We start from the raw sequence: 27,125 nt of genomic DNA on the forward strand, positions 1-27,125 counted from the left end.
GCGGCGACAGTAATGGTGGAGCCTTTGTCTAATGCCACTGGGTATGTTAGGCAGAGGAGAAGTGCTCATAGGACAGTTATGGGGAACGTAGAGGCAGTGTGGGGAGTCGCAATGAGAATGACAGTAGGCCTAGTCCGAGCTCGCGAAATTCTTCCACTGACGCGAGCCGGGTGGCAGATCTGGCCATGCTGCTCTAACAGGAGCAGAGGTGGTGACACGGGCAGGAGAGCCATTAGGCCATGCATAGTCCATCACAAGATGATGGGAATGCCGGCCCTGTATGGATAGGATATGGATATGGATAGTCATTATCTCTACAGCAAAAAAGGCCTGCTACATAAAAAAAAAAATTGTCAGCCATTTATTAGTAATGATTTACACTGTTGATTATCTATTTCCCTGACCATTTAGGACATGTGTTCTTTTTTTGTGTATTCATGTCCTTGTGATGTGTGTGTCTTTGTCAGCTAAGAAAAACAACAAAAAAAACATCAACAAAAAACAACAAAAGAAAACAAATACTAACATTGTCTCTTTGTCTTGTCTCGATCATCTCACTCCTGATCTGTGCCTTGCAGTGGCAAGTGAGCTTTTGAACTAAACAGGTCTTGTCTACTTCTGTTTGTGTGTCATCTGAATAATATATATGTGCCCCATACATGGAATCAGAGTGCCTACTGTATGTAGTAAATGGAAAATCTCTACAGCAAAAGGCCAGCCTCAAAGTTTCTGCCATTTATTAGTAATGATTTATACAGTTGGTTTACTACTTACTATTTACCCGGAGCATTCAGTATTGTGCAATATAGCATACAGAAGGTGAGGGACATTTTGGGGGAAAAGAAGTGGTGCATTTTATCATTCAAACATGCAACTTTTCATGAAAATTCTATAATCCAAGATGGCCGCCACCATATGACGTCATAATATGCAAATTAGATATAAACATTTAATCTCTACATAAACTTTGGGTCATCCTTAATATTTCTCTAATTTACAGAAAGTCTCTATCTCTTATCACTTTTAAGATATAGCCTTTTGAAATGAAGATGTCAAAATTGAACGTTTCGGGAAAAAAAACTGGCGCCTAAAGGGTTAAACCTCATCTACCTAGCAACCAATATAGTTTGTTTTTACTCTGTATGATATTTTACATCATATTTTTGCATTTTCATGCACTGTATTTCCTTCAGGAAATGCTTTTCTAGTTATTATTCTTCTTCCGACCAAATTTGACGTTCAAAGGCTCTAAAACCACTGAACCGTTTGATGTCGTTTAAACACTCCTACAAAGGACAATTGTACAATGTCTTTACATTTGTGAACTTTATACTTTTTGAGATATTTACGATAAAAGAGCAAGAAATTCTCATAGAGTTAACATTGACCGCCATGGTGGCAACTTTTAGCATTATGACGTGACCTCCACCTGAAAGCAATCAACAGTAAGCTACCTAGAGCTGTGAATCTGCTGAACGTCTTCGGCTGCTGTGCCGTGGTCACTTTATTTGCTCGTGAAACTCTCATTCAGAGGCACATTTCTCTAATTACAGACAAGGTAAGTGTTCCGGTTTTTGGTATTTGAGTCATTTATGTCGTCAAACATTATGTAACGTTAGCGTTATATATGTATGAATGTATGAAACATATAAACTACACTAACGTTATAACGTTAGGTAACGTTAACGTTTTAACATTAGTGAAATAGGCTAGTGGACGTTAGTACCTTGCTATGTTGATTATGTAAGGAAACCCACTGTTAATCAATGTTAATATGTCGTCAATGTTACAGTGACCGGTTAGCTGTAGGTTTCGATAGATAACGACAATCAAACGTAGGCCTAATGCACTAACGTTAACGTTACATTTGTTCATTAGGCCTACTAACCAGCAGCGTTTTAACTAGAATGTTAACATAAACCAGAGAAGTAAGTAGGCCTACAGATACTATGGCTCTGATTTTATTCGACATCAGGTCACTTTACACGGGTGTATAGAATCAAGCACCTAGAATAGATTATGAATGCAGACTGGTGCTTGATTATACTGTGTGAAGGAACCTGATGTAACCCATCATGGGTGTCATGAAGGGCATGAATAACATGACTCATTGTTGATGGTCATAACATTATAACTTCCACCGTTCACATTTTAGTTAAAGCTAACAAATATGCTCCTGTTTTTATTTTTTACCAAATTTGTAACGTTGTTCACCGCTTGTTTGTGTATCAAATAGGCCATGGCTACGTTTTCATTCTATGCTCCTGATTCTTACATAGCCTAAGTAAAAACACTATCATCATAGTTCGTCTATTGATGGGTTTCATCAGGTCCCTTTCCACAGGTGTATACAATCAAGCACCTAGATTATGAATGCATTTGGTGCTTGATTATACTCCTGTGGAAAGGGACCTTATTAAAGCCATGAATAGGCTACTGTTAGGACAATTGCGGACATTCCTTGTATTGTTTTGGCATAACTGTTAAACTTGTTTGCTTTTGTCTTTTAGGTTCCAGACCAGACCAGTGGTGATGACCATGTATGACATTATGTGTGTGCCTGTCTGTGTGCACACCTGTCAACCATACATCTCTGACAATGTTGCTAGCAACATACTAACATACATTCTTACAAACATGTAACCATATCTGTGCACATACCATTTAACCATACTGAGACTTATCTGAGATCTACACTGAGACATTCTGAGAACTATATTGTTGTGTGAGGACTATACTCATTAACTATATAGAACATGTATACCTGTGAATCATATTTGTCAATCATTCATACCTTTGAATCATTCCTGTGCTGTAACATCTGTGAAACATAGCTGTGCTGTTAGACCTCTCTTTTTAGACCTGAGCTGTGCTGTGTGAAAAATAAGATTCTAACCTAAGTTCTGTCTAAAACTGATCATCTGAAGGGCTGACTCTTTTATTCTTCAGTGTATATATCACCATCAAATTTGACCTAATACCATTAATTGAGGCCTCTAGCTGTTGCTGCCAGTTCAGAGTGACCACTGATAAATAGATCTGTCTTAGGATAATATGATTGGCATTATCAAGTTCTGTATGTGTATGTATATATATATATACACACAACTGTGATTTTTACTTCAAGCTTACATTGGTAAGTGTTCATTAGTGTATTCTGAGTATCATTCTGCTGTATTAAAACAAAGAATGTTGATCAATATTGAATTGACCATTTATTTTTACTGACTGTCATATACCCTAAGCTAACATCTAACCAAGTAAGTCGTTTTCAAGAATACTGTAAGACTGTGTATTCTGAATAATCATACTGTAAGTAATATAATGTTATACACAGCAGCTTTTAGGCACATGCAATTGTAATTCCCTGGAATTGCATTTTCTAGTTAAGTAAGTTGTTGCATATGAATTATGACCTAAATATGCATGGCTTAGCATAGGGCTTTTATAAAGTGGTAGTACCACAAGAACAGTTATTCACCCCTAATAATACTTATGAAAGATGGTCTATTCATATGGAACTAGACACAAAACCACAAGTGCTAATAGTGTAACAAATAACTCATTAAGTCTTTGTAATAGTAGAAGTATGTATAAGTACTTATACTCTTTTGATTCCGTGAGGGAAATTTGGTCTCTGCATTTATCCCAATCTGTGAATTAGTGAAACACACTCAGCACACAGTGAACACACAGTGAGGTGAAGCACACACTAATCCCGGCGCAGTGAGCTGCCTGCAACAACAGCGGCACTAGGGGAGCAGTGAGGGGTTAGATGCCTTGCTCAAGGGCACTTCAGCCGTGCCTACTAGTCAGGGTTCGAACTGGCAGCCCTCCAGTTACAAGTCCGAAGCGCTAACCAGTAGGCCACGGCTGCCCACTTGTAATGCAGAATATGTGCCCTATTCTAAAGTTGGGTCTTTGTTTACATTTAATTCACAATTAATTTGGCACTTATTAACTCCCATGTGTTCCCTAAACTAAAGTTGCCTCCTATTCACACTTATTAAGTGCATTACAGCGCACACAAGAAGCAAAGTTAGCACAAATACAAAAAAAGATTTTAGATAGGGAACATATTCTGCATTACAAAGACTTAATTATGAGTTATTTGTACACTATTAGCAGTAGTGGTTTAGTGTCTAGTTCCATTTGAAAAGAGCATCTTTGATAAGTATTATTAGGGACAGTGACCGACTGGACTGTTTGGGCAGATGCCAGAAGGGCCGCGGCCTCTCGTGGGTGGTTTGGGCCGACCAATCACGGGGCGGCATGCTTGTCGGCCCTTCATCACAAGATTCCAAAATTAATTCAGTGGAAATGCATGGATTCCAGTTTCTTCCAGTAGCAGCAACTGGAATCCATGCATTTCCCCTAAATTATTTTTGGAATCTGATCCCTTATCATACCTGTTAATTTTACCGATTTGTTCTAACTTATCGTGACTAAATTCAAGATGGCTGCAAACGCTTAAACTTCGTGGAAGATACTGTCTGTATAAATCGTCTTGTAAGTAAACTACCAGTGCTTTTTCAAAGTTCTCAATGTCTCGTTTTAAATGTCAGGGCCCTCGGAAGTCTACCAATGAAGTGTGGAGATACATTGAGCCTCGTAAATGGGTGTAAAACAGTGATTTATTTGCATGGCTAGCCCGATGCCGAAACACCACTATTGAAAAAGCTCTTGGTAGCATCGGCTAACTAGCGCCAGATTTTGGAGTGCAGGGGACAAGCCGAGATGTGCTATGAGACATACGTTCACACTCGGTATCATGTTTCAATACACTTTAGGTCAATATCACACCGGAATTCTCCTTTAATAAACTGCCTGTACACCTACAAAGTTCTCAATGCTTCGGTTTACATGTAGAGACCCTCATTATGCTACTGTGTAAGTGTGGTGCTATTTTGAGTCTTGTTAGTGGTATAGAAATTCACTAATTTGCGGTTTGCAATAAAACTGGTCACATTCGACTAGCATGAAAACAAATCCCAGCGAACAGTCGAACTCGGTACACATGTGTTATTAACCCCATGTTCATTTTGCGCCGGAATTGTCCTTTAAATTTAGTGAAGATGCTACAGTCGAAAATCTACAGTCGGAATTGACACACCTCGCTACGCACTGGGACAGCCTGAAAAAGTCTCCTCTAAACGAGTACACAGTCAGAGTGTCGGACTTTGATGATGCTGCGGAGATAGAGGAAGATACAGAAATAAACCTGGTGAGCAATAAATGTGCTACCTGCAAGAATTGTGCAATCTGTTGCTATTTCCTTCTCCAGCAGTTAAACCTCTTTACCTGTGCCTACATCAATATATGTGACCCTGCAAGGCGAAACCAGTTGTTTTGGTAAAATTAACAAAATGAAGTTAATGTGCTCACATGAACGGCCATTGACTACGCTTTCCAATGATATGTATATTGAGGGTATTGCAAAAAGTATCGCTAAGATAACCGCATCCAAAGTTGGCATGGTTCTCCTGTCACGATACGCCAGAAGAGGAGAAAATCACCTTTTGAAGTAAATTGTCACGTGCGATAGTGTGAGGACACAGCTATTATTTGCCTTACGGTAGCAGATGACTGACTATGTCCAGTTTTATCAACCGAGTGAGTGTCTTTTTCTGCCCCCTAGTTAATACCAGGGACAATCATAAGGTGTCACTATAGAATATAATTAATGTATTTCGGGGGAAGTAAGGGGAGAAGAAGTTCTATGTACACAGATTGTGTAGGCTATAAGCCCACTTTTAAAATGTGCTACTGCTACGTCAATGGAAAACTTCTCCTGGTCCGTAAAATGACGCCAGGATATTTCTAAAAGTTTGTGCTTTTGACCGTTCGTGCCCTGAAAGGCAAGTCTTTCACGTTCATATTCGGTTATATATATATATATATATATATATATATATATATATATATATATCTGCCAAGAACGATACAGAGCTTGCACATTGAGTAATGAGTAGGCTACATTTTAGCTCTACCGTAAAACCTTATAGCAGCGTGGACAAATGGAATGACTGCTAATGTGTTTAATCTTCACCTAAATAAAGTCAGGGTTTAACAGTCAAAACGTATGTTTATCCGTGAAATTTGTTGTATACTGTCGAATTATGCACAAACGTGAAATTCGACATTTTAGCCCGTCCGTTTGTTTATCATGGATGTTCTCAAAATAGCACTGTGCGCAAGACGACTGGCCTTGAAGGGTCACATATGGTTAGCATAGAAATTCCTACTAACACTGTCATGTACTCAAGTGGCATGCAAACGGAGTTTTTCCACTCTTAAATTCATCAAGAATCGCCTAAGGACACAATTGTCACAGGATAGTTTGGAGGCCTTGATGCTGATGGCGACAGAGAAAGAGGTCGTAATAAACTTGGATGCTGATGACGTGATAGACAGTGTTGCGGAGAAGAGCAAGCTCCTTCGCACCTTGTTAACTGCATGACGTTAATTAAGACACGTTTGTGGAGCAGCTGCTCTAATGATCTATTCTAGGCTATTCTTTTTTCATTTTCATATTTCATATTGCATTCATTTTTTTGGAGTTGTGCATTGATATATCCATGTTCTTGGTTCAGTCTTTATGTTTAGTAAAGTTAGAGTATATCACCAATGGGGCTACAAACGTGTGTGTTATTTCCTGTGCATGTGAAGTTATATTGGTGTGTTGTGCGTGCGCGTCCCTGTGTGGGCCGCTGGTTGGTGAAAATGCCAGGGCCGTTTTTTAATCCGTCACTGATTAGGGGTGAATAACTGTTCTTGTGGTACTACCACCTTACAAGCCCCATAGTGAGCCATGCATATTTAGGTCATAATTCATATGCAACAACTTATTTAATAGCTATGAATAAGGGGTAATTAGGAGCTTACATGGGAGAAATTCTTAATTAATGGTCTAGTAAGGGTAGAATAAGGTCTTGCTAGTATGCTACTAATATACATGTTAGTAAGCAGCTAATTAATGGTGAATAGATAGATAGATAGATTGTAGTGGCGAAAAACAGTTTTCTTATATTATCTTATTTCCATTTGTCTTTGTTTTCAACCACAGGAGAAAGCAGGTGGTGCATTGTCAGACTCACAACTCGTATCCAAGTAATCCAAGAGAGAGCTTGACTTAACTGTTGTCGATAATTTATTGTAAATAAACAAAAATACAAAATAAAAATGCAATGGTTTGCAATAAAGTCTTTGTGGTAAACGGAATAAGCAGGCAGCAATTCAAAGGCCTAGACGGCAAACACAGGCAGAGTTTGCAGCAGCGTTCCACCAGCCGAGCAGAGGTCAATGACTGTATGCGCTGGCCCGCCTTCTCCTCGTCATGCGCTACCAGCGTCAATTTATCGGGTGGCACCATCACCACCTGTAGAGGGTGCAGTCTCACAAACCCAGAAAAACGGAAAAAGTATAAATAATCATAAGATATAAAAAACATAAATGCGGCTCCTACACTCCGGCCCCTAATTGTTCTTACAGAATCAATTACTTAAATAAATAGAAAAAAGGAGCCATAAACAGAGCCATCATAATTAATAACTTAGCACTTAATGCTGTATATGTAAAGAAACTAGGCATACATTACATTCCTTTGTAATTTGATCAGGAACATCATGGTCCTTCATCAGCCTCAAGGATGCGACACAGTTTGGTTATTGGCCTCTCCAGGACTGAAGTCTTTGTCTGAAGCTTCACAGACCGGACCAGGCCTCTTCCATCAGGTCTCGTCTCTAACACTCTGCCCAATGGCCAGGACCCTCGTGGAGCAGTGGGATCGACCACCAGGACGACGTCTCCAATGTTCATATTCTTTTTCACATCCATCCATTTCTGCCTTTCTTGGAGCAGAAGAAGGTATTCCTTGGTCCATCGGTGCCAGAAAAGATCGGCCATATACTGGACCTGTTTCCAGCGGCGTCTGGCATAGAGGTCAGATTTAAGGAAGAGTCCAGGGGGCAGAATGGGATTGGTTTTCAGTAAAAGGATATGATTTGGGGTCAATGGTTCCAGGTCGTGGGGATCTGAGGACACTGTGGTGAGAGGACGGTTGTTCAGGATGGCCTCTGCTTCACAGAACAGGGTATGAAGGCCCTCATCATCGATGCATTGCTGGTGCAGAGTGGAGTTGAGTACCTGCCGAACGGATCTTATGAGCCTCTCCCAGACTCCACCGTGGTGTGATGCAGCTGGGGGGTTAAAACTCCATTCAATGCCATCAGGAAGTAGCGCATCTTGGATTTTCTTCTCGTTGAGGGACATCAGGGCCTTTTTCAGTTCAGCATGTGCACCCACTAGGTTCGTCCCATTGTCGGACCTAATGTGCTTCACTTGGCCTCTCCTTTTGACTGCGCTTCTCCCTCGCCTCACCTCAATCGGGCCAAAGTAGTCCAATCCGACGTTGGTAAAGGGTGGGAGGTCTGGCAGAATTCTCTCCAAAGGCAAATCAGCCATCTTCTGCTCACCTGCTTTGCCCCTTGCACGGCGACATTTGACGCATTTTGAGAGCACCTTTCTCGCTTCTGTGTTGCTCTTTACGACCCAGTACCTCCTGCGGAGCTCTGCAAGCATGTGGTTTCTACCACTGTGTCCACTGTGCTCGTGAATGTGTCTTACCAAGAGAAGTGAGACATGAGAGTCTTTGGGCAGGATACAGGGGTGTTTAGTCTCTTCAGGCATTGCCGATCTATGCAGGCGGCCACCTACTCTGAGAACGCCCCCGTCCAGTACAGGATCAAGCCTGCACAACCGGCTGTTCTTGTGTACTCTAGGCGGGGTCATCTGCAAGGATGCAACTTCAGGAAAGAAAGCTTGCCTCTGAACAAAGATGACGATGGACTTTTCTGCATCCGCAAGATCCTTTGCCGTGAGGAGCTGTCCACCAAAGTGGGTTCTGAAATCTTCCAACTTAATGCTCCACCTTTGCTTAATTGAACTGGTGCCGATTTGAGATGAGGGGAGGTCTTTTCTTCTTTTCACCATCAGCCTCAAAGCAGTCTTCAGTCTGAGGTACCAGGCTACTGCCTTTAGCAACCTGATCCAACTGTCACTGTCCACTGTTTGGCTGTCCGTCCAAAAGACTGAGGGCTTCAAGTCAATGTGGAACTCTCTCCTCAGCATTCTGTCCACTTTTACCAGCAGCGCAGCAGCCGCCAGCTCCAGTCTTGGCACTGTAATGTTCTTTAGGGGAAGAACTCTGGATTTTCCTAAGACAAAAGTGACATGTATTATGTTCTGCTTGTTCACCTGTCTAATGTAGCTCACAGAACAGTAGCCACTCTCACTGGCATCGGCGAAGTGATGCAGCTCAGCACGTCTGGTTTCCCCAAAGCCATCCGGTTTCAGGCAGCGTGGCATGCTGAAGCCTCTGATCATTTCCAAGCTGCTGGTCCATTCTATCCATCGCTCTGATACGGCCGGTGGCAAAGGCTCATCCCATCCAAAGCCCCTCTGGCAGAGCTCCTGTAGTAACTGCTTGACTTTACTGCACAATGAAGTGAGATGCTTTATTAGTTGGATGGCGTCAGACTCCTTGGACACAGACTTTGCGCAGTCGTCCACATAAAAGTTGTGACGAATAGTCTCAGCCACCTGAGGGGAAAAGCAGCTTTCATTGTCAGCAGCGGTTTTTTGCAATGCAAAAGTTGCAATACTGGGGGATGACACAGCACCGAAGATGTGCACAAGCATACAGTGTTCCTTCGGGGTCTGTCTGGTGTCACCTTGTGGCCACCACAAGAATCTTAGGTAATCAACATCAGACTTTGCCACTCTAACCTGATGGAACATCGATTTGATGTCAGCCATGATTCCAACTGGCTCTTTTTGAAACCTCAGGATCACTCCGACGAGGGAGTTGGTCAGATCAGGCCCCTGGAGTAGTTCTGTGTTGAGGGACACACCCTGAAAAGAAGCAGCACAATCGAACACCACTCTGAGTTTTTTCTTTTTGGGGTGGTAGACCCCGTGGTGTGGCAAGTACCATACCTTTCCAGGCGGTTGTGCAAGTTCTTCCTGTGGGATCTCCTCAGCATAGTTATTCTCAAAGATGTCACTGAGGAATGCAGTATACTCCTGTTTAAATTGTTCATCTTTTTTCATTTTCTTTTTTAGGCTGTGGAGGCGCTGTTCTGCCATTTGCCTATTGCTTGGCATGAGCACATCATTTCTTCTAAAGGGTAATCTTAGACTGTAATGCCCATCTTTCAGCATTGCCTCATTGGCCATCTTTAAGAACATCTTGTCCTCTATAGACATCTCAGTTTTTTCTTCTGATGCAACCTCATGAAAATCTTGATTGTACTGTGAGATCAACAGCTTTTCTAAACTCGCCACTGAAATCCTATTCACAGTCACACTTTCACAGTCACCACCGCCAGACACACTTCTCAACGGCCCATTCACAACCCACCCCAATAGGGTTTTAACTGCATAGGGACCCCGATTTTGACTATTAATCACCTCCCATGGTTCTAGTAGGTTTGGAGCATTTGTGCCAATCAACAGCTCTACCTTGGAACTAATGGAGGGGATAGTCACCTTACTCAAGTGTGTCCAATAAGCCAGGTCATTCTTCTTGGGGATGCTGCTGGTGGTTACTGGCATCTCCTTTTGAGTAAAGGTGTCAGGGAGGGGCAAGAAAGTGTTGCTGTCCAGTGCTGAAACTTCCAGACCTGATACAACATGAGTTGGAACATTTGTTTCCTGATTCATTGTGCGCAGAAGAATTTGTGTCTTTTTGCCCCTAATGTGGAGACGTGACATGAGCTCCTCAGAACAGAAGGTGGCAGAAGAACCAGGATCCAGGAGTGCATACACTTTTATGACATGGCTGCCTTTTGCTGCCTTGACTTTGACAGGAACAATAGAGAGCACATTGTCTTGGTCTCCGGCCCGACCACATGACTTAGCTGATGCGCTACCTGTAGCTTCCTTGGTTGCACTGTCTTTGGGCTCAGTATGGAGGGTGCTTGGATGGGCTCGTTTGCACATATTACAGGTCAGACGCCTTGTGCAATTTTTGCTGATGTGCCCTGTGGAGAGACATCCAAAGCATATGCCCTTGGTCTTTAAAAAACTGAGCTTATCTCTATGGGCCTTTTTCATAAACATCTTGCATGAGTCACGTGTGTGCTTGGAGCTACAAAAATGACAGGAGGGTTCAGGCTTTGCGTCTTTATGAGGAAGTGCTACACTGGTGACATAGCTACTGCCAGATGACTTAGAGGTTTGTGTCTTAACTGGGGCTTTAGTCTTTCCTTTAATGGCTGTCTGATCTTGAAGATCACCAAACAACGGGTCAGCAGCTATGCGAGCCTGCTTTTTAATAAAGGAGACAAGGTCTAAAATTCTGACCCTGCGGTCATGCTGTTCTTGCAGCTCATAAGCTTTGTTGCGCCACCTTTCTCGGAGCCTATAAGGCAGTTTTAGGACAATGCTTTTCATCGTGGACACAGTGTCCAACTCCTCCATGTATGATGTTTCTTCCATTGCATTGCAGCAGCTCCTGAGGAACATGGCATAATCCTGTAGGGATTTAGAATCTTCTGATTTTATTTGTGGCCAAGACAGAGCCTTCTCCAAATAAGCACAAGAAATCTTTTTTCCTTCAATAACTGCATGGCTTTCTGATAGCCTCTATCTGGGGCCATATATTCACAGCTCTTAACCAGTTTTTGTGCATGGCCCTTAGTATACTGAATAAGAAACTGCAGTCTGTCTCTGTCATTGTCAGTCTTACGCTCTATCATATTTTGAAAAGAGTGAATGAATGACTTGAACTCCAAGATTGGGATACTACCTTGTGGTAAGGTGGATAAAATGTGCTGTTTCATCAGCATTCTCGTTAACTCACTATGATTTTCCAAGACTCTGATCATATGGGTGTCATACGGAGAGCTGGGTGTGGAGGGTGTTCCAGGCTGAGGTGGAGGTACAGTAAACTGTGTGCCTCGGGCTGAGCTGGCAGCTGGAGTAGTGCCAGGAATGCCAGAAGAACTGGCATAGGGCATAGCGGCAATGGCAGAGGGCATAGTGGCAGTGGCAGAGGGCATCGTGGCAATGGCAGAGGACATAGTGGCAGTAGGAAGACTATAGGATGCGGTGGGTTGCACCTGTGGCCAAATACCACTATAGAGACTGGGCCTAGGATGTAAAACATGCCTACTGCGATATTTATCTGGACCAGGAAAAGGCAGGGGAAACTGAACTTGAGTGTCTGCCTTTGGTCTGACTACTGGGTCACTTTCAAGAAAAGAAAGCAGCTCATCATCCAACTGTGCAGGGTCGGGTGCTTCTGCCCCTAATACAGGTGTGTGAGGAACTACCTGACCTAAACGATTGTGCTTCGAATTCAAGTTTTGCGTCTGCTTCTTCAGCAATCAGCGATAACGAAGGCTCCACTTGAGTGACTTCATCTGCGTTAGGGGAAGTAGGATTTTCTACGGTTGAAATCCATCTTGTTATGTTCGAAATAAAAGCAGCTACTTGCGAATGTCGAGGCTGATACCATTTTTCGTCTTCATTACGTGTCTTTTCATCAAGCTTTTCAACGTATGATGCATGCAACTGTTCAAACTCTTCAAGAAATCCATTAAACTTAAGCATGTTTTCTTTGACTTCCTCAATAAACTCCTTAACAGTCATTAAATTGTTCAGTATGTTCATTCTCCGAGTCTCCCTGATCTTGCTGCGCGCAAATCACACAAACTATGTCTTCCTGGCTTAATTCATCAGTACTCAAAAAGTTCAAAAGCAGTTCATATTTTCTTTTCAAAAATCAAACTCTCGCTCATTCCAAGTAGGCCGCGGTTTCACCGCTTCATTTGTTTGGCCGGGCCGCAATTATTTCGGAAAAATAAAAATCTCGGTTATCCTTCGCAAAAGTTATTAGTCCAACTTGCTTCTACATACTTTAAACATCATTGTCCAACGAAAAAATCTTCAATATTGTAGCATTTGGATGCACATACCTCCAACGAAATGTTTCTTTCTTCAGCTTTCCGCGCGTTAGGCCGACATTTCCTATTGTCTCTGTTGCGAGTAATTCCACAAGTTTTCTTCAAAAAGAATCCACACCAAGTCATTGACGTATTGTAGTGGCGAAAAACAGTTTTCTTATATTATCTTATTTCCATTTGTCTTTGTTTTCAACCACAGGAGAAAGCAGGTGGTGCATTGTCAGACTCACAACTCGTATCCAAGTAATCCAAGAGAGAGCTTGACTTAACTGTTGTCGATAATTTATTGTAAATAAACAAAAATACAAAATAAAAATGCAATGGTTTGCAATAAAGTCTTTGTGGTAAAAGGAATAAGCAGGCAGCAATTCAAAGGCCTAGACGCCAAACACAGGCCGAGTTTGCAGCAGCGTTCCACCAGCCGAGCAGAGGTCAATGACTGTATGCGCTGGCCCGCCTTCTCCTCATCATGCGCTACCAGCGTCAATTTATCGGGTGGCACCATCACCACCTGTAGAGGGTGCAGTCTCACAAACCCAGAAAAACGGAAAAAGTATAAATAATCATAAGATATAAAAAACATAAATGCGGCTCCTACATAGATAGATAGATAGATACTTTATTGATCCTCAAGTTCAAATTCAAGGGTCTCAGTAGCATACAGACTAACACCCAACATGCACTTACAACAGAAATGGTAAACATAAGTATAAGTATAAACATATAACTAAACTCCACTGTACAATAAAGACAGTAGAAGATAAGACAGATAAGAAAACTAACAAAACTAAATACTAAATACACTATATAAGTTCAATTAAGAAAGTCCAATGTGCTTGAGGGTGATCAAGCATAAGACGCTTGTAGTGACAGGGCCAGGACTGGTGAGGTGCTAAAGGGAGTGAGTGCCATGGTGAAGGTGCAAACAGTAGTCCAACCATAGTCCTTAGCTATGTTTGCCTGGCAAGGTGCTCAAGAGAGTGAGTGTCATGGTGAAGGTGCAAAAAGAAGTACAACATTAGTCCAACAGTGCAAGAGTAAGGTCTAGAGACCAGCATAAATAATATAGACAAATAGGAGAGCAAGTGTAATGTAGACAAGGTAAAATAAAAAACTATTTCAGTGCAAGAACAGGTTGAGGTAATAGGGTTATAGCCATCCTTTCATTCAGTATTGTATCAGAAGCCTGACCGCAGCCATTGATCATGTGTGCTAATATAGCATGAAAAACAGTGTAGCAGTAAAACAGTAGTGAAAACATTAGGCTGTGTACAATAGTAAAAGAGTAGTAAAACAGTAGTAAGCAGTAGTGGGCAGTCAGTACTCAAAAAACATGGACATGGAGAGGGTGGAGAGGCAGACAGACTAAGCAGAGAAGTCTATCTCTCCTCTTCCCTTTAGTGAGGCATTGAACAGTTGTGCATGGCAGTGAGCGAAGCCTTTCAGGTGTGCATGGCAGTGAGCGAAGTCTCCAGCTCATCAAGCTCTTTTGGTTTTTGATAGTGCTGTAGAGCGGATGACATTCATTGTCGAAGATGTTGATCAGTTTGTTTAGGGTCCTTTTGTCAGATATTGAAGTGATTCACTCCAGTTCAGCTCCCACTACAGAGCCAGCCTTCCTTACCAGCCTGTCAAGTCGCCCAGCATCCTTCTTCTTTGTGCTTCCTCCCCAGCATACCACTGCATAGAAGAGGGCGCTGGCCACAACAGACTGATAGAACATCCTGAGGAGCTTGCTGCACACATTGAAGGACCGCAGCCTCCTCAGGAAGTACAGCCTGCTCTGCCCTTTCTTGTAGAGTGCATCAGTGTTGGCTGACCAGTCCAGTTTATTGTCCAGGTGGAGACCCAGATACTTGTAGGTGCTTACCACCTCCACATTGACCCCATCTATGGAGACTGGTAGCAGAGCGGGCTTAGACCTTCGGAAATCCACCACCATCTCCTTGGTCTTTTGAAGTGTTTAGTTGAAGGTGATTGAGTTTGCACCACTGCACAAAGTCCTCCACCAGGCTCCTGTACTCCTCCTCTTGCTCGTCCCTGATACACCCCACAATTGCAGTATCATCAGAAAACTTCTGCATGTGGCATGACTCGGTGTTGTAGCGGAAGTCAGATGTGTACAGGGTGAATAGGACTGGAGAGAGCACAGTTCCCTGTGGTGCTCCGGTGCTGCTGATCAGTGTCAGAGAGGCAGTTCTTCAGTCTGACGAACTGTGGTCGCTCGGTCAGGTAATCTGTAATCCAGGTTACCAGGTGAGCGTCCACGTCCATCTGCAAGAGCTTGTCTCCCAGTCTTGAGGGGTTGGATGGTGTTAAAAGCACTTGAGAAATCAAAGAACATGATTCTCACAGCACTTTTCCCCTTGTCTAGGTGAGAATGTGTTCTGTGTAGAAGATAAGTGATGGCATCGTCCACGCCCACTTTCTCCTGGTATGCAAACTGTAAAGGGTCTAGTGCATGGCGTACCTGGGGTCTGAGCATACCTAAGACCAGCCGCTCCATTGTGGATGTTAGAGCGACAGGCCTGAAGTCATTAAGCTCGCTGGGGTGTGGTTTCTTGGGAACGGGGGTGAGACATGATGTCTTCCACAGTGTTGGAACTTGTCCGAGACGTAGACTCCAGTTGAAGATGTGCTTCAGTGGCTCCTCCAGTTCAGCAGCACAGGCCTTGAGCAGCCTTGGACACAGTCTGTCATGCCCGGCTGCCTTACGAGGATGGAGTTTTTTTAAAAGATAACTTACTTGGTCCGCTGAAATGATGGGGGGGGTGAGGGGAGTGGAGGGTGAGGAGGGGTGCCTCTGTGAGGGTTGTCGTGTGGCTAAAGACTGATGGCCATTGGCTGAAGCCATTGTTGTCGCACTGCTCGTGGTCACCATGTGGGGAAGAGGTGCGATAGCCTGATCAGCAGTGATGATGGAGGGGGGGAAGGGAGGGGATGGGGGCAGCATCTGAGGTCTGTGTGTCTGATGGCTGTTGACTGAGGTCGTTGTCACCTCTTTGTTCGTGGTAGCCATGTGGGGGAGGGGTGCAATATCCAGTGATAGTGGGGGTGAGTGTTGCACTGTTAATGATGTGGGGTGGGGTGTCTTAATATAAAGTGTTACCATTATTTCATATTTCAAGTTTAGTAAGGGTAGAATAAGGTCTTGCAGAATAAGGTATTAGTGATTTATAATGACTAACAAATGGCTAGTATGCTACTAATATACATGTTAGTAAGTAGCTAATTAATGGTGAATATGTGTGTCTTAATATAGTGTTACCATTATTTCATATTTCAAAAATCCCTTCGTATTTTAACATCAGCAACATCTTGGCATCATGTTTGCCAAATTTCACATGAATTTGACCGTCTAGGAGGAATATGTTAAAATTGATCATGTGACATCAGTGAAATTGTCATTCTTTCTGTTGCGTATGCCACATATGCATTATGGGCATGTGAATATCCTCATTACCATGGTATTCAATAACTTGTGAAATTCAAGCCATGTCAAGCAATGCATGGTGAATTTATGACACAATTATTGAATGTGACAGGGTATTGAAATTCATAGTTTTGCCATATATATAAAAAAAGACATCAAAAAAGCTTCACAATTTAGAATCAGGAACATCTTGGCATCATATACCAACTTTGACATGAATTGGATCAATCATCTAGGAAAAGTGTGTAAAAACTGATCATGTCCACAATGCACAAAATCTCAATTACCTCACTTACTGTTGGGCATGGCTAATGCAATGTATATACAAAAAATGTTTGTCTTGGGGAGTTACATACACCTACCAAATTTGGTGTGTGTAGCTGAAACTATATGCTTGTTTGTGAGCTTGATTGTTTCCTGTGGAGCCAGATGTGTTTGAACCTGCAGCTATTCTGAATGTAATTAATGTCTACACGGACCTGGTTGGGTGTGGCTCCTAGTGATACAGCACTTTACAATAAAGAAGGATGTGTAGACACGAATTGCATTCAGAATAGCGGCAGGTTCAAACACACAGCTCCGGTCAAGTCAGGTCAGATCAGTTTGTGTCACTGATGTGGAGCGCAGAAAGGTAATTTTTCATCGCTAAATAAAAAAATGCCATTTATTTCTGTAAGCCACACACCACATATGTCTGTAAATTGCTGAGCCCTAAAGTCTCCCTCCACCATGGTTCTTATATTGCCAAATTCAGGACAGTCTGGCCTACACACACACACATGAAAGTCATGTCCAGTTGGCAGCCTGCTGTGGTGAGATCTGGGTAGCCTAGACTCTGCTGAAAAACAACATATAGCATGTGTGAATGGCACTTACAATGACCAGGATAAATACCGGTAACTAATTATAAAACGGATAGTTCTGGTCCTTGATTATGATTGGTTGAACTGTGTTCGAAGCCGTTGTATATTTTCCCGATATAGCACGGCTGAGACCGCATTTTTGTTCTATATTAATGTGCTTAGAATGCATAACGGTTACAACTCAAAGTTGCTGAGCAACAATTCCATTAAGAATCTACAAGCGGTGGAACTATTCTATTCTTCTCGGGGCATTCTCATTACCTTTAAGCAATAAGCCCCGAGAGGCCGTTCTATATTGTGAATATAGCACAGCTGAGGGTTGTTTTAACGGCACTCAGCTTTGCTTCGCTCCCTTCCCTAACACACCCCTCAGCTGTGCTATATTCACAATATAGAACGGCCTTGTAGTAAAAATTATTTGTAAGAAGATACTATACAAATGTAATTTTAACTTAATCAGCCTGTCTCCCTCATATTTGCATTAACTGCTGTGCTTGGTGAAGACACACCTCGACCATTTGCAAATCAAGTCTTTTGTCATGTACAACGACCCAGCTTTTGTCTTATGGCAGACTTCACCATAGGTGGTCGGCGCCAATTAAGCACGCATATGTCCGGGGCGTGTCTGAACTTTTTCACAGGAGCAGAGAGAGGGCCTGCTAACAGAATATAAGGCTGTGAGAAACGACAATCGTGAGGTGACTTGAGGCAACTTGTTTCATGTTTCTCCTCCGAGCCGGCTTGTAATAAACCTGGGAACGTTTCCCTTTCTTAACCCTTAGAACCCGATTGACGCAAAGTGCGTCAAAAAACCCACCCTTTCTTCTCTGTTACATTGCTCCGCGACTGTTCATCACAATGTTCGTAACACACTGTTATTTTATGACAGAGAAGAAGTGGGGCTTTCCAAAGAGACTACGCACTTGCCTGTACGATCAAGTATGAAAATTAAAAAAAATCATGAAATTAAATAAAATTGCATCATATTTAAAGTCTATACTTCTCTGCGTTCACCCGCGCACCCATTACTCTCGTTTGAATTACTTGCGAACCCGTGATCGCATAGAAATGGCAAGCATATCAGATGAAAGAGGAGAAACCAGGCTATCCATTGGTACCATGGATATCGATCTTTCTGGCTTATAAAAACAGACGAAGTGACTGCAAAATATTAACGCAAACCAACGCTGCACACCCATTACTCTCGGAGTAATTACTCGCGGACCCGTGATCGAATATATATGCCACGTATGTTAGATGAAAGAGGAGACACAGCTATCATTTCATACCAAATACATCCTTCTGGGTTATAAAACAGACGAAGTGACAGCAAAATAATAACTTCATATAGCTGGACTTACCCCACGTTTTTGTCTGTTTTTGTGGCAAAGCATGTTTATAATCCAACGCTATCGTGTGTTTCTCTATGGCAAAACATGTTCATAATCCGGTTTTGAGATCCTAGCAAATTCCTGCATGGCATCCAATTCAAGGATCACATTGCATCCCAATTTGTTCAACAAAGAAACACCTTTTTTTGCCTTTACTTTGTTCATGGCAATGCAGTAAAAAGTTGAGAATCACCATGAGTGCATACACCATAGTCACACATGCTAACAGGCAAACTTGGGTCAAGTCAGGTCAGATCAGTTCGTGTCACAGATATGGAGCGCAGAATGGTCATTTTTCATCGCTAAATAAAAAATGGCATTTATTTCCGTAAATCACACACCATACATTTATGTAAATGGCTCAGCCCCAGAGTATCCCTCCAACATGGCAATTATATTGCCCGTTTCAGGACAGCCTGCCCTACACACACATGAAATGCATGTAGAGCTATGAGCTTGCTGTGGTGAGATATAGGTCAAAATATAAGAATTTTTATAATATGATTTTTATATTTTAATTCTTTAAAAATCAAAATAAAATCAATGCTAGTACTAATACATGAAATGCTGAAAAAAACAATATATAATATGTGTGTGTGGCACTTACAATGACCAGAATAAATCCTTATGAATAAAGGTAGTGAAAATGCCCTAAAAACAGCTTAGGGTTCTAAGGGTTAACACATCTTAGTCCGGTTTTGCTTCCACGTCATTTGTAATTTTCACCAGAGCCTCTCGGGGCTTATTGCTTAAAGATGGTGAGAATGCCCTAAAATAGATCAGGCCTCATAGGGTTAACACATATTTCTCTGTGTTGGTGTGGATTTGCTCTTGTAATGATGGATGGGTGTGAGTGGCCACACTGCTCTTGTGTCACTTGCTCTGACATTTTGAGTGAAAAGACCATGTACATTATGTGCATTTGGAATGAGACTTGTTTTAGTTTAAGTTTTGTTTATTTTCTAGATCATCGAACATCATTATGTCCTGCAAAAGAAATGCTTGTGGGAGACTTTACAAATGCTCCACCATGGTAAGTTTAACCATGTGAAATGTAACAAGTAATTCTGCATGCTCTTTAGAAAAAGTGTGAAACATTTATTTCTGTTCCATCCTTAGTGCTGCTACTATCAAAACATCACCATCTGTGAGTAACTTTTTTTCCAGATTTAAATTAAAAATCTATTGGCAGTGATTAGTACTTCCATTAATGCTAGAAACACATTACAAGTCATGACAAGGAAGAAAAAAGCATTAGGACTTACTTCAGGCACACATAAAGCCAAGAATATAGATAACCCTTACAACTCCAGCAGGTTTTTGCGTTACTATGTTTTAATGACTTTATAGAGGTCTCAGGAAAGTGCAATACTGACTATCTTATATCCTTTTTTTCAGCACAACCTAAGCAATATGATTAAAGTATTGTCATTTAATTTTAACCAACTATATACACAAACATGAGCAAAAAAACTAAAAAATATGTATGTACCGTAAAACTCAAAAATAATAGCCCAGGCTTTTATTTTCCCAAATCGCCAAAATGCACTGTCTTGTATTTGAGAGAGAGATGTTCACAAGTCATTTTTTGGAAGTCCAAGTCAAGTCTCAAGTCTTTGGGGGCAAGGTCAAGTCAAGTTTCAAGTCTTTGGCCATCTGTTTTCTCCCTAACACTCTATTGTTAAATCGTATGTAGCTACCATCCATACAGTACAGTATCAAAATCAGTTGTAGGATAACTTCATGGGGTTTTTGCCTGCACTGCAATCTGAAGAAACACAAATTAAGAACTCTGTTTATTTTGCTTGCCACTCATAAAATCTGCATGATACAACTGACATATGTGTAGTGGGGGGAAATTATTCTAATACTGCAATGTGCAAGCTTGGAATTTCATAATTTTAGGGGCAAGGCCACTTGGCCTTCAGTTGGGCATATTTGGCGGGGGGCTCAAAGGCCACACGTCAGGGCACCAAGGCCAAACCTAACTATACAGTATTCTACATAAAAATGATCAAAGTTGTATTTAGCCTATTCACAGCAGTAGACCTAGCCTGGAAAATCCAGACCCTGGTAATCTAGAAAGATTAAGGGTCTGGCCACGAACAATGTAATGGCCCAACTCGAGGGGCGGCAACAAGCATGCATTTAAAAATCTCACTGCACGCAATTGGATAACTACGGAGCCCAGAATGTTGGGGTAAAAGTAACATGCTTCATTGCTCATTGCCAGAGTGTCTCGCAGAGACAATTCCATTGTGCTTCGCAAGAACTCTGGATGTCCAGGGTACAGTAGACCTGCATCACTATGAAACATGACAAAAACATGAAACATGACATATTACATAGAATATGATCAGAATCATCTGATCTTAATATTTACAGATATCTAGGCTATATTTTTAAAAAAATATTTTCTATTTGGCCTGTTATGAAATCATGTATTGAACAATTTAAGCACAGTTCAGCTTTAAGAAATTCAAATAGCCTACATGCATGTTTGGGGGTTAGCGCTTTGGGTCGAATCAGTGACGCATGCACGTCAGGTCAAAACCAGGCCATTTTCGTGGGTCTATCACTAGGTGGCAGTCTCGCCAGGTCTCACTGATCACTTCCCGGAAAGTTTACACAAGTAAGTAACAGGCAACACTTCATATTTCATGAAAGACGTTATATCTCCATTTCTAGAAAAAAAATAGCGATTTTGATGAAAACTAGCCACTGTTTAGCTTGGGATTTCTCAGGAACAGAGGCGTGTAAAAATACACGGTTTGCACCCACCGAGAGCTTAAAGTCTCACCTTTTAATCGAGCCATTGTATGTGTTCATAGCTATAACACAGAATATGCTGTGGCTGTACAAAAATCATCAACAATGGTCTAGATTGCTGGCACTCTAGGACAAAGCTCCCGAAAACAGCTTGGCATTCAATGAGTTAATGGAGTTAGCTTCATTTTCTTTACATCCAGAACTTACATTGGGTCTCGAATTTAGGACATCATATAGTCTAATGCTAACACATCCCTTTAGCCCTCGGACCTGGTGAAATATATAGTCTGTCACATATAGCCAACTATAAATATGCAATCTTCCTGTACCCAGCATTAGCAGAACACTTTTTTAGCTTGTCACCTGTGGTATATGCTAAGTTTAACGTCTCTTTCACATCAGTAAATCCTATCTGGGTGCATTTTGAGATGGCTGATGAAATTTGACATTGTTGAACCGGCAACATTATCCTGGTGTCATACACATTGCATGTAGCTGTTCACTTATTTTCACTGTGCACAAAGTTTTTGTAACCAAAAGTAGCTAGTGACAAAAAACTCCGGCAGGACTTGGTGTCGCCATGGTCAAGGCATTTTTGATCTGTGAGTGCATGCACATAGCGCATGTACATTGCACATTATGGCAAAAGGGACCGCTACGTTTCCCTAACGTATGTACCAATAAAATTAAATAGAAATACATGGATACATGTACATTTAAAAAAGCAATAATTGCATGAATTACAGGTTGTTCACGACTCGCAAGTCTTGAAGCTCGAGTCCGAGTCAAGTCTGAAGTCACTGTTTGTGCAACTTATGGCCTCCTTACACCAAAAAACTTTGACAAGATTTGGGAAAGATTCTTGAAAGATTGGAGTCTTTTGAGTAAAGCTTGAATGGGGGGCATTAGTTAAAAGACTACAATCTTTCAAGAATTATTCCGAAATCTTGTCAAAGTTGTTTGGTGTAAGGTGGCCATTAAGTGCGACTTGAGTCCAAGTCTCAGACTCGAGTCCCCATCTCTGATTTGAGACAGGCATCTATAAGAGACAAGCCTTTAATTTAGTGTTGAGATGTTCATTGAGTGTAGCAGCTAGGCCTAGAAATAACGACCCAATAGCATAAGCTGATAGACGGAAAGCATGACAGCAGGAGGTTACCACATCATAGTATTTTTTATTTATAATTCAAATGTGTTTCACAAATCAGATCATGTAAGAATTAGTCTACTATAATATATCTTAGATTATTGGCAGCTTAAAAAAACGAAACAATGTGACCGCCATGGGCTGAACAATACCCGTGGCCTACTGGTTAGCGCTTCGGACTTGTAACCGGAGGGTTGCCGGTTCAAACCCCGACCAGTAGGAACAGCTGAAGTGCCCTGAGCAAGGCACCTAACCTCTCACTGCTCCCCAAGCACTGCTGTTGTAGGTGCTTCATCTCACTGTGTTCACTGTGTGCTGAGTGTGTTTCACTAATTCACGGATTGGGATAAATGCAGAGACCAAATTTCCCTCACGGGATCAAAAGAGTATAGAAACTTTCTTATACTTATACTTGCATATGAACTTGTTGCCCAAAACACATCAACAAGAAAGAATGAATGCTACCCTGTAAAACAACTGCAATCATGTGATTAACTCATTGAATGCCAAGCTGTTTTCGGGAGCTTTGTCCTAGAGTGCCAGCACTCTAGACCATTGTTGATGATTTTTGTACAGCCACAGCATATTCTGTGTTATAGCTATGAACACATACAATGGCTCGTTTAAAAGGTGAGACTTTAAGCTCTCAGTGGGTGCAAACCGTGTATTTCTACACGCCTCTGTTCCTGAGAAATCCCAAGCTAAACAGTGGCTAGTTTTCATCAAAATCGCTGTTTTTTTTTCTAGAAATGGAGATATAACGTCTTTCATGAAATATGAAGTGTTGCCTGTAAACTTTCCGGGAAGTGATCAGCAAGACCTGGCGAGACTGCCACCTAGTGATAGACCCACGAAAATGGCCTGGTTTTGAGCTGACGTGCATGAGTCACTGATTCGACCCAAAGCGGCAACCGAGTTATGATAAAATGTCCAGATAAAAAACAGATTGTGAGTTTTCGATCGTCATATATTTCATTTCCATTCATCACAGAGTTCCCAAAATCACATATAAGGTGTGTTAGAGTGTCTGGTTTCATAATTTAAAAAAAAAAAGCTAAAAACGTAATATTACTTTTTTTGGCACTCAACGAGTTAAAAATGACCCTGTTCATCGCTATCATCACCGCGATCCTCAACTACAAGTTCATTGGCGAATTCCTCATCCTCGTCCACTTCTCCCTCTCTGGCCTCCGCTAACTCTGCCTCTGCCTTGCTTGCGCTAACAGCTCCCGCCCAGATGCGCAGGGCTGTACATCTTTGAAACAATGGATATGAGAAGCTACTATCAGGCCACATACCTAAGGACAATATCCCGAAGTTAATGACATAATTATCTCTTCTCTCTCACTCAAACACACACACACGCTGCGCATAAGCAGACCTTAAAGGAATTTTTCAGCCGCTCCGTGTCCAGCTTTTCCCACGCTTGAAATACCCAGGCAAACAACAAACGGCGAGATGGGGCCCTCATATTTCCTCCAGCGGTGTACTCCTTGTATATATCCCCTGACATCCAGCTGTCATAAGACTCATGCAGGCTGGCTTTGAAAGGCTGATTCCATACGACGTCAGGGGCCTGTATGTACTTTGTACAGCCACCGGGTATCACAGCCGTGGTTATGTTGTAGCCCCTTTTGAGCTCAGCTTTAGTCGCTGCACTGATATGACAGCGATATGAATCCCAGGCTAGGAAACGAGGGGCGAAGTTGAGCTTTCCCACCACTCTCTGAAGCCAGTATGCAGTCAGCTCCTCGTTCATCCAACCATTTTTGGATGTGGCCACCACCACCCCACTGATATTTTGCATTGATTTCACCTCCTTGATCCCCCCCTTTGAAGACAACGTAAGGTTTCAATTTGGTCCCGTTTGCTTTTGCAGCCAACACCACAGTCAAGTGGCTCTTCTCATGGCCTGTGGTTTTCAGTGGAACACTGCGTGCACCTCTCGCATCTACCGTAGTAGACCTCACCATATCAAACCACTTGGCTGTTTCGTCCATGGCTATAATGTTATTCGGCTGTATTTTCTTTGCCTTATTAATCCGTGTTGTATATGTGACAAAATTCACAAGTTTCTCAATGAAGTGCCTGGCGTCTTTCTGGGCCACAGTAGTGCGTCTTCTGACCGAAAAGTTGTTGCACTTCAGGAATTTGTCCAGCCAGCCAGCGCTTGCAGTAAAACTCTCCTCATCCCTGCCGTCACTTACTGTGGCATACATTTCTTTTGCCTAGGCCCTGATCATTTTACGTGAGAGACTGATGCTTTGCCCGCATGCTATGGATCCACTCACACACGCTCACCTCCAGCTCATCACTGGCCTTCTTCCTCCCTCCACCTCGCATTCTGGCCCTTTTGCCATCTTCCTCGGACAGACGTTGCCGTTCAGTTTTCGCCATTCTCGCACCCTCTTCGGATCAACCGAGAAATATCTTGCCGCTGCTTCTCCCGAATTATGTACGGCAAATTTGACTGTCAGCTTAAATGTCAAATCATATTTTTTCCTCTTTGTCGCCATGGTGGTATTGAGAGAAATGTAGTCATCCAGAGGGAAAAGCCAGGGAGAAAAAAATGAGTTTTCAGGAGGGATTTGAAGACAGGCACTGAGGGGGCAAGCGTTCCAGAGTTTAGGACCAATGACTGCAAAGGCACGATCCCCCCTACTCTTTAATCTTGAGGAAGGGGTGGCTAACAATAGTGGTTGGTCAGATGACCTCATTGATCTCATGGGTGTGTGTGGATGTAGGAGATATAGGGCTGTATTTTGCACACCAGCGCATGGCGCAAAGTTTAATTTGGTATTTTGCACGTTTATTTTTTAAACAATGCGCCCAGGGGTGTGGCAATTAACAACCTAGGGAGGGGCCTGGTGCATTGTCTAAAAATCGCTATTGTACACCTGGTCAGAAGTCTATGGCGAGTTGTTTATATGTTATTTTAAGAGCACATTGTCAACAGTCATATTGGCAGGTGCACGCACCATCCTTCTATCATTCATTAACGCACACCAGCGCACGTCCATGCAAAACATTACAAATTGCACGATTACAATGGGAAACATAATTAGAATAAAGATATTACGAAATACTGTACATCTCATGATGAGTAGTTCTTCACCATCATTTGCAAATTGGTAATGACGGTTAAAATTGATTAGGGGAGAGGCGAGAGATACGTATGGAGCACAGCTGAAGACGCACTGTCACGAGATATAAGCAACTCCTCTGCAGGATAAATGTTGTTTTATTCAGTCATTTGAGCAATATTAGGGTAAGTGTTGCTTTTTCCAGCCTCTGTTTTCGATGGTAACCAATTGTCAGTCAATAGTGAAAGTAACTGCATATAACTGTCTTCGTTGACGCCTTGGTGAAGTTAGTTTCACTTTGCCAATGAGTATAAATAATAGACGAGTGCAAATGCGTGAAGGCTATGCTAGGTTTTAGTAAAGCATGGTTTAAGAATGACTATTCCATACGGTCTCGCAAGCAGCCTTCTTCAAATGCGCCGTTGAATGCCAAAATACCGATGCATTTATTTGACATATCGCTTTTTTAAGCCGTTAAAAGGAATGACAGATGTCATTCTCATTGGTTTAAAATGATGTTACGCCCCAAACACACCCATATGACTGATTAAAAAAACCTAGGAACACCTTGTTGCGCCATGCGCTCCACTTTTGATAACGAAACCCCTCCCAATGTGAACTGGACATCCTACTAAATTTGAATAGACTTTTGACGAGTGACGATGCACTTTAGAATGTCATGATAGGGCCCTTAAGCCCAGACATGAAATGTCATATGTAAGAGGAGATTCAGGGGTTTCTCCCCCGAGAAATGTTTAAAAGTTGGTCACGCAACTCCTAGGCCTACCCAAAATGGACAGGATGTGGACAGGAAGGAAATGAAAGACTGTGTTGACAAGATCAACGAATTACTGCGTACAACACGCAAGACTTCCCAATCCCAAGGATTCTCTCTGCAAATTTAAGAGCCTTTAGCCTTATGGACATTTTATTATTGTTGACACTTTATTATTGCCATTTATTGACATTTGTGCTTTTGCATTGTTTACTGACACTTTTGTAGGCTACTTTTGTATTGTTTACTGGACCAAATAAAAGTCCTCTTCCTTTTCACACCAACCTCTGCTTGGTGGTTAGGATATGGAGTAGGGCAGTGATTCTTAAACTAGGGGTCGCCAAAAACTTCCGTGGGGTCGCCAATTATTTTCTGTATTCAGTCTGAAATTATTATTAGGTGAAACAAAGGGAAATAATATTTGCCTTTTCTGCCCTTTTCTTATTTACACGCAGTTAAGAGAAGAGAGAGAAATGTTTTCATCTTTCAACGAGATCTGGTTCAGCCTATGGGCTACTGGTCCGCTGATAGAAACAATCTGCTCCCACTATGCAAACTCAACTTGTTCCCGCTATTTTAAGTAAAACAAAACAAAAAACATAGGTAGCCTACTAGCCAAAATGGACAGGTGGCTGCTTAAAAAATTGAACAAAAGCTCAGTAGTGCCATCTACCAGTGCGTCTACTCCGTGATCCT

At 42.1% G+C, this 27,125-nt stretch overlaps 1 protein-coding gene across 1 annotated transcript in view; it reads left to right on the top strand.

Annotated features, from left to right (window-relative positions):
• Positions 1-27,125, top strand: part of hfm1 (helicase for meiosis 1) — a 347,154-nt gene that overhangs the window by 314,506 nt on the left and 5,523 nt on the right. The window contains exons 31-32 of the mRNA XM_048246228.1: positions 19,622-19,688; positions 19,775-19,802. Of these exons, the coding sequence (XP_048102185.1) occupies positions 19,622-19,688; positions 19,775-19,802 (95 nt within the window). The remainder of the gene's footprint in view (positions 1-19,621; positions 19,689-19,774; positions 19,803-27,125) is intronic.

Source organism: Alosa alosa, chromosome 1, assembly GCF_017589495.1.
Source record: "Alosa alosa isolate M-15738 ecotype Scorff River chromosome 1, AALO_Geno_1.1, whole genome shotgun sequence".
Lineage (NCBI taxonomy): Eukaryota > Metazoa > Chordata > Actinopteri > Clupeiformes > Clupeidae > Alosa > Alosa alosa.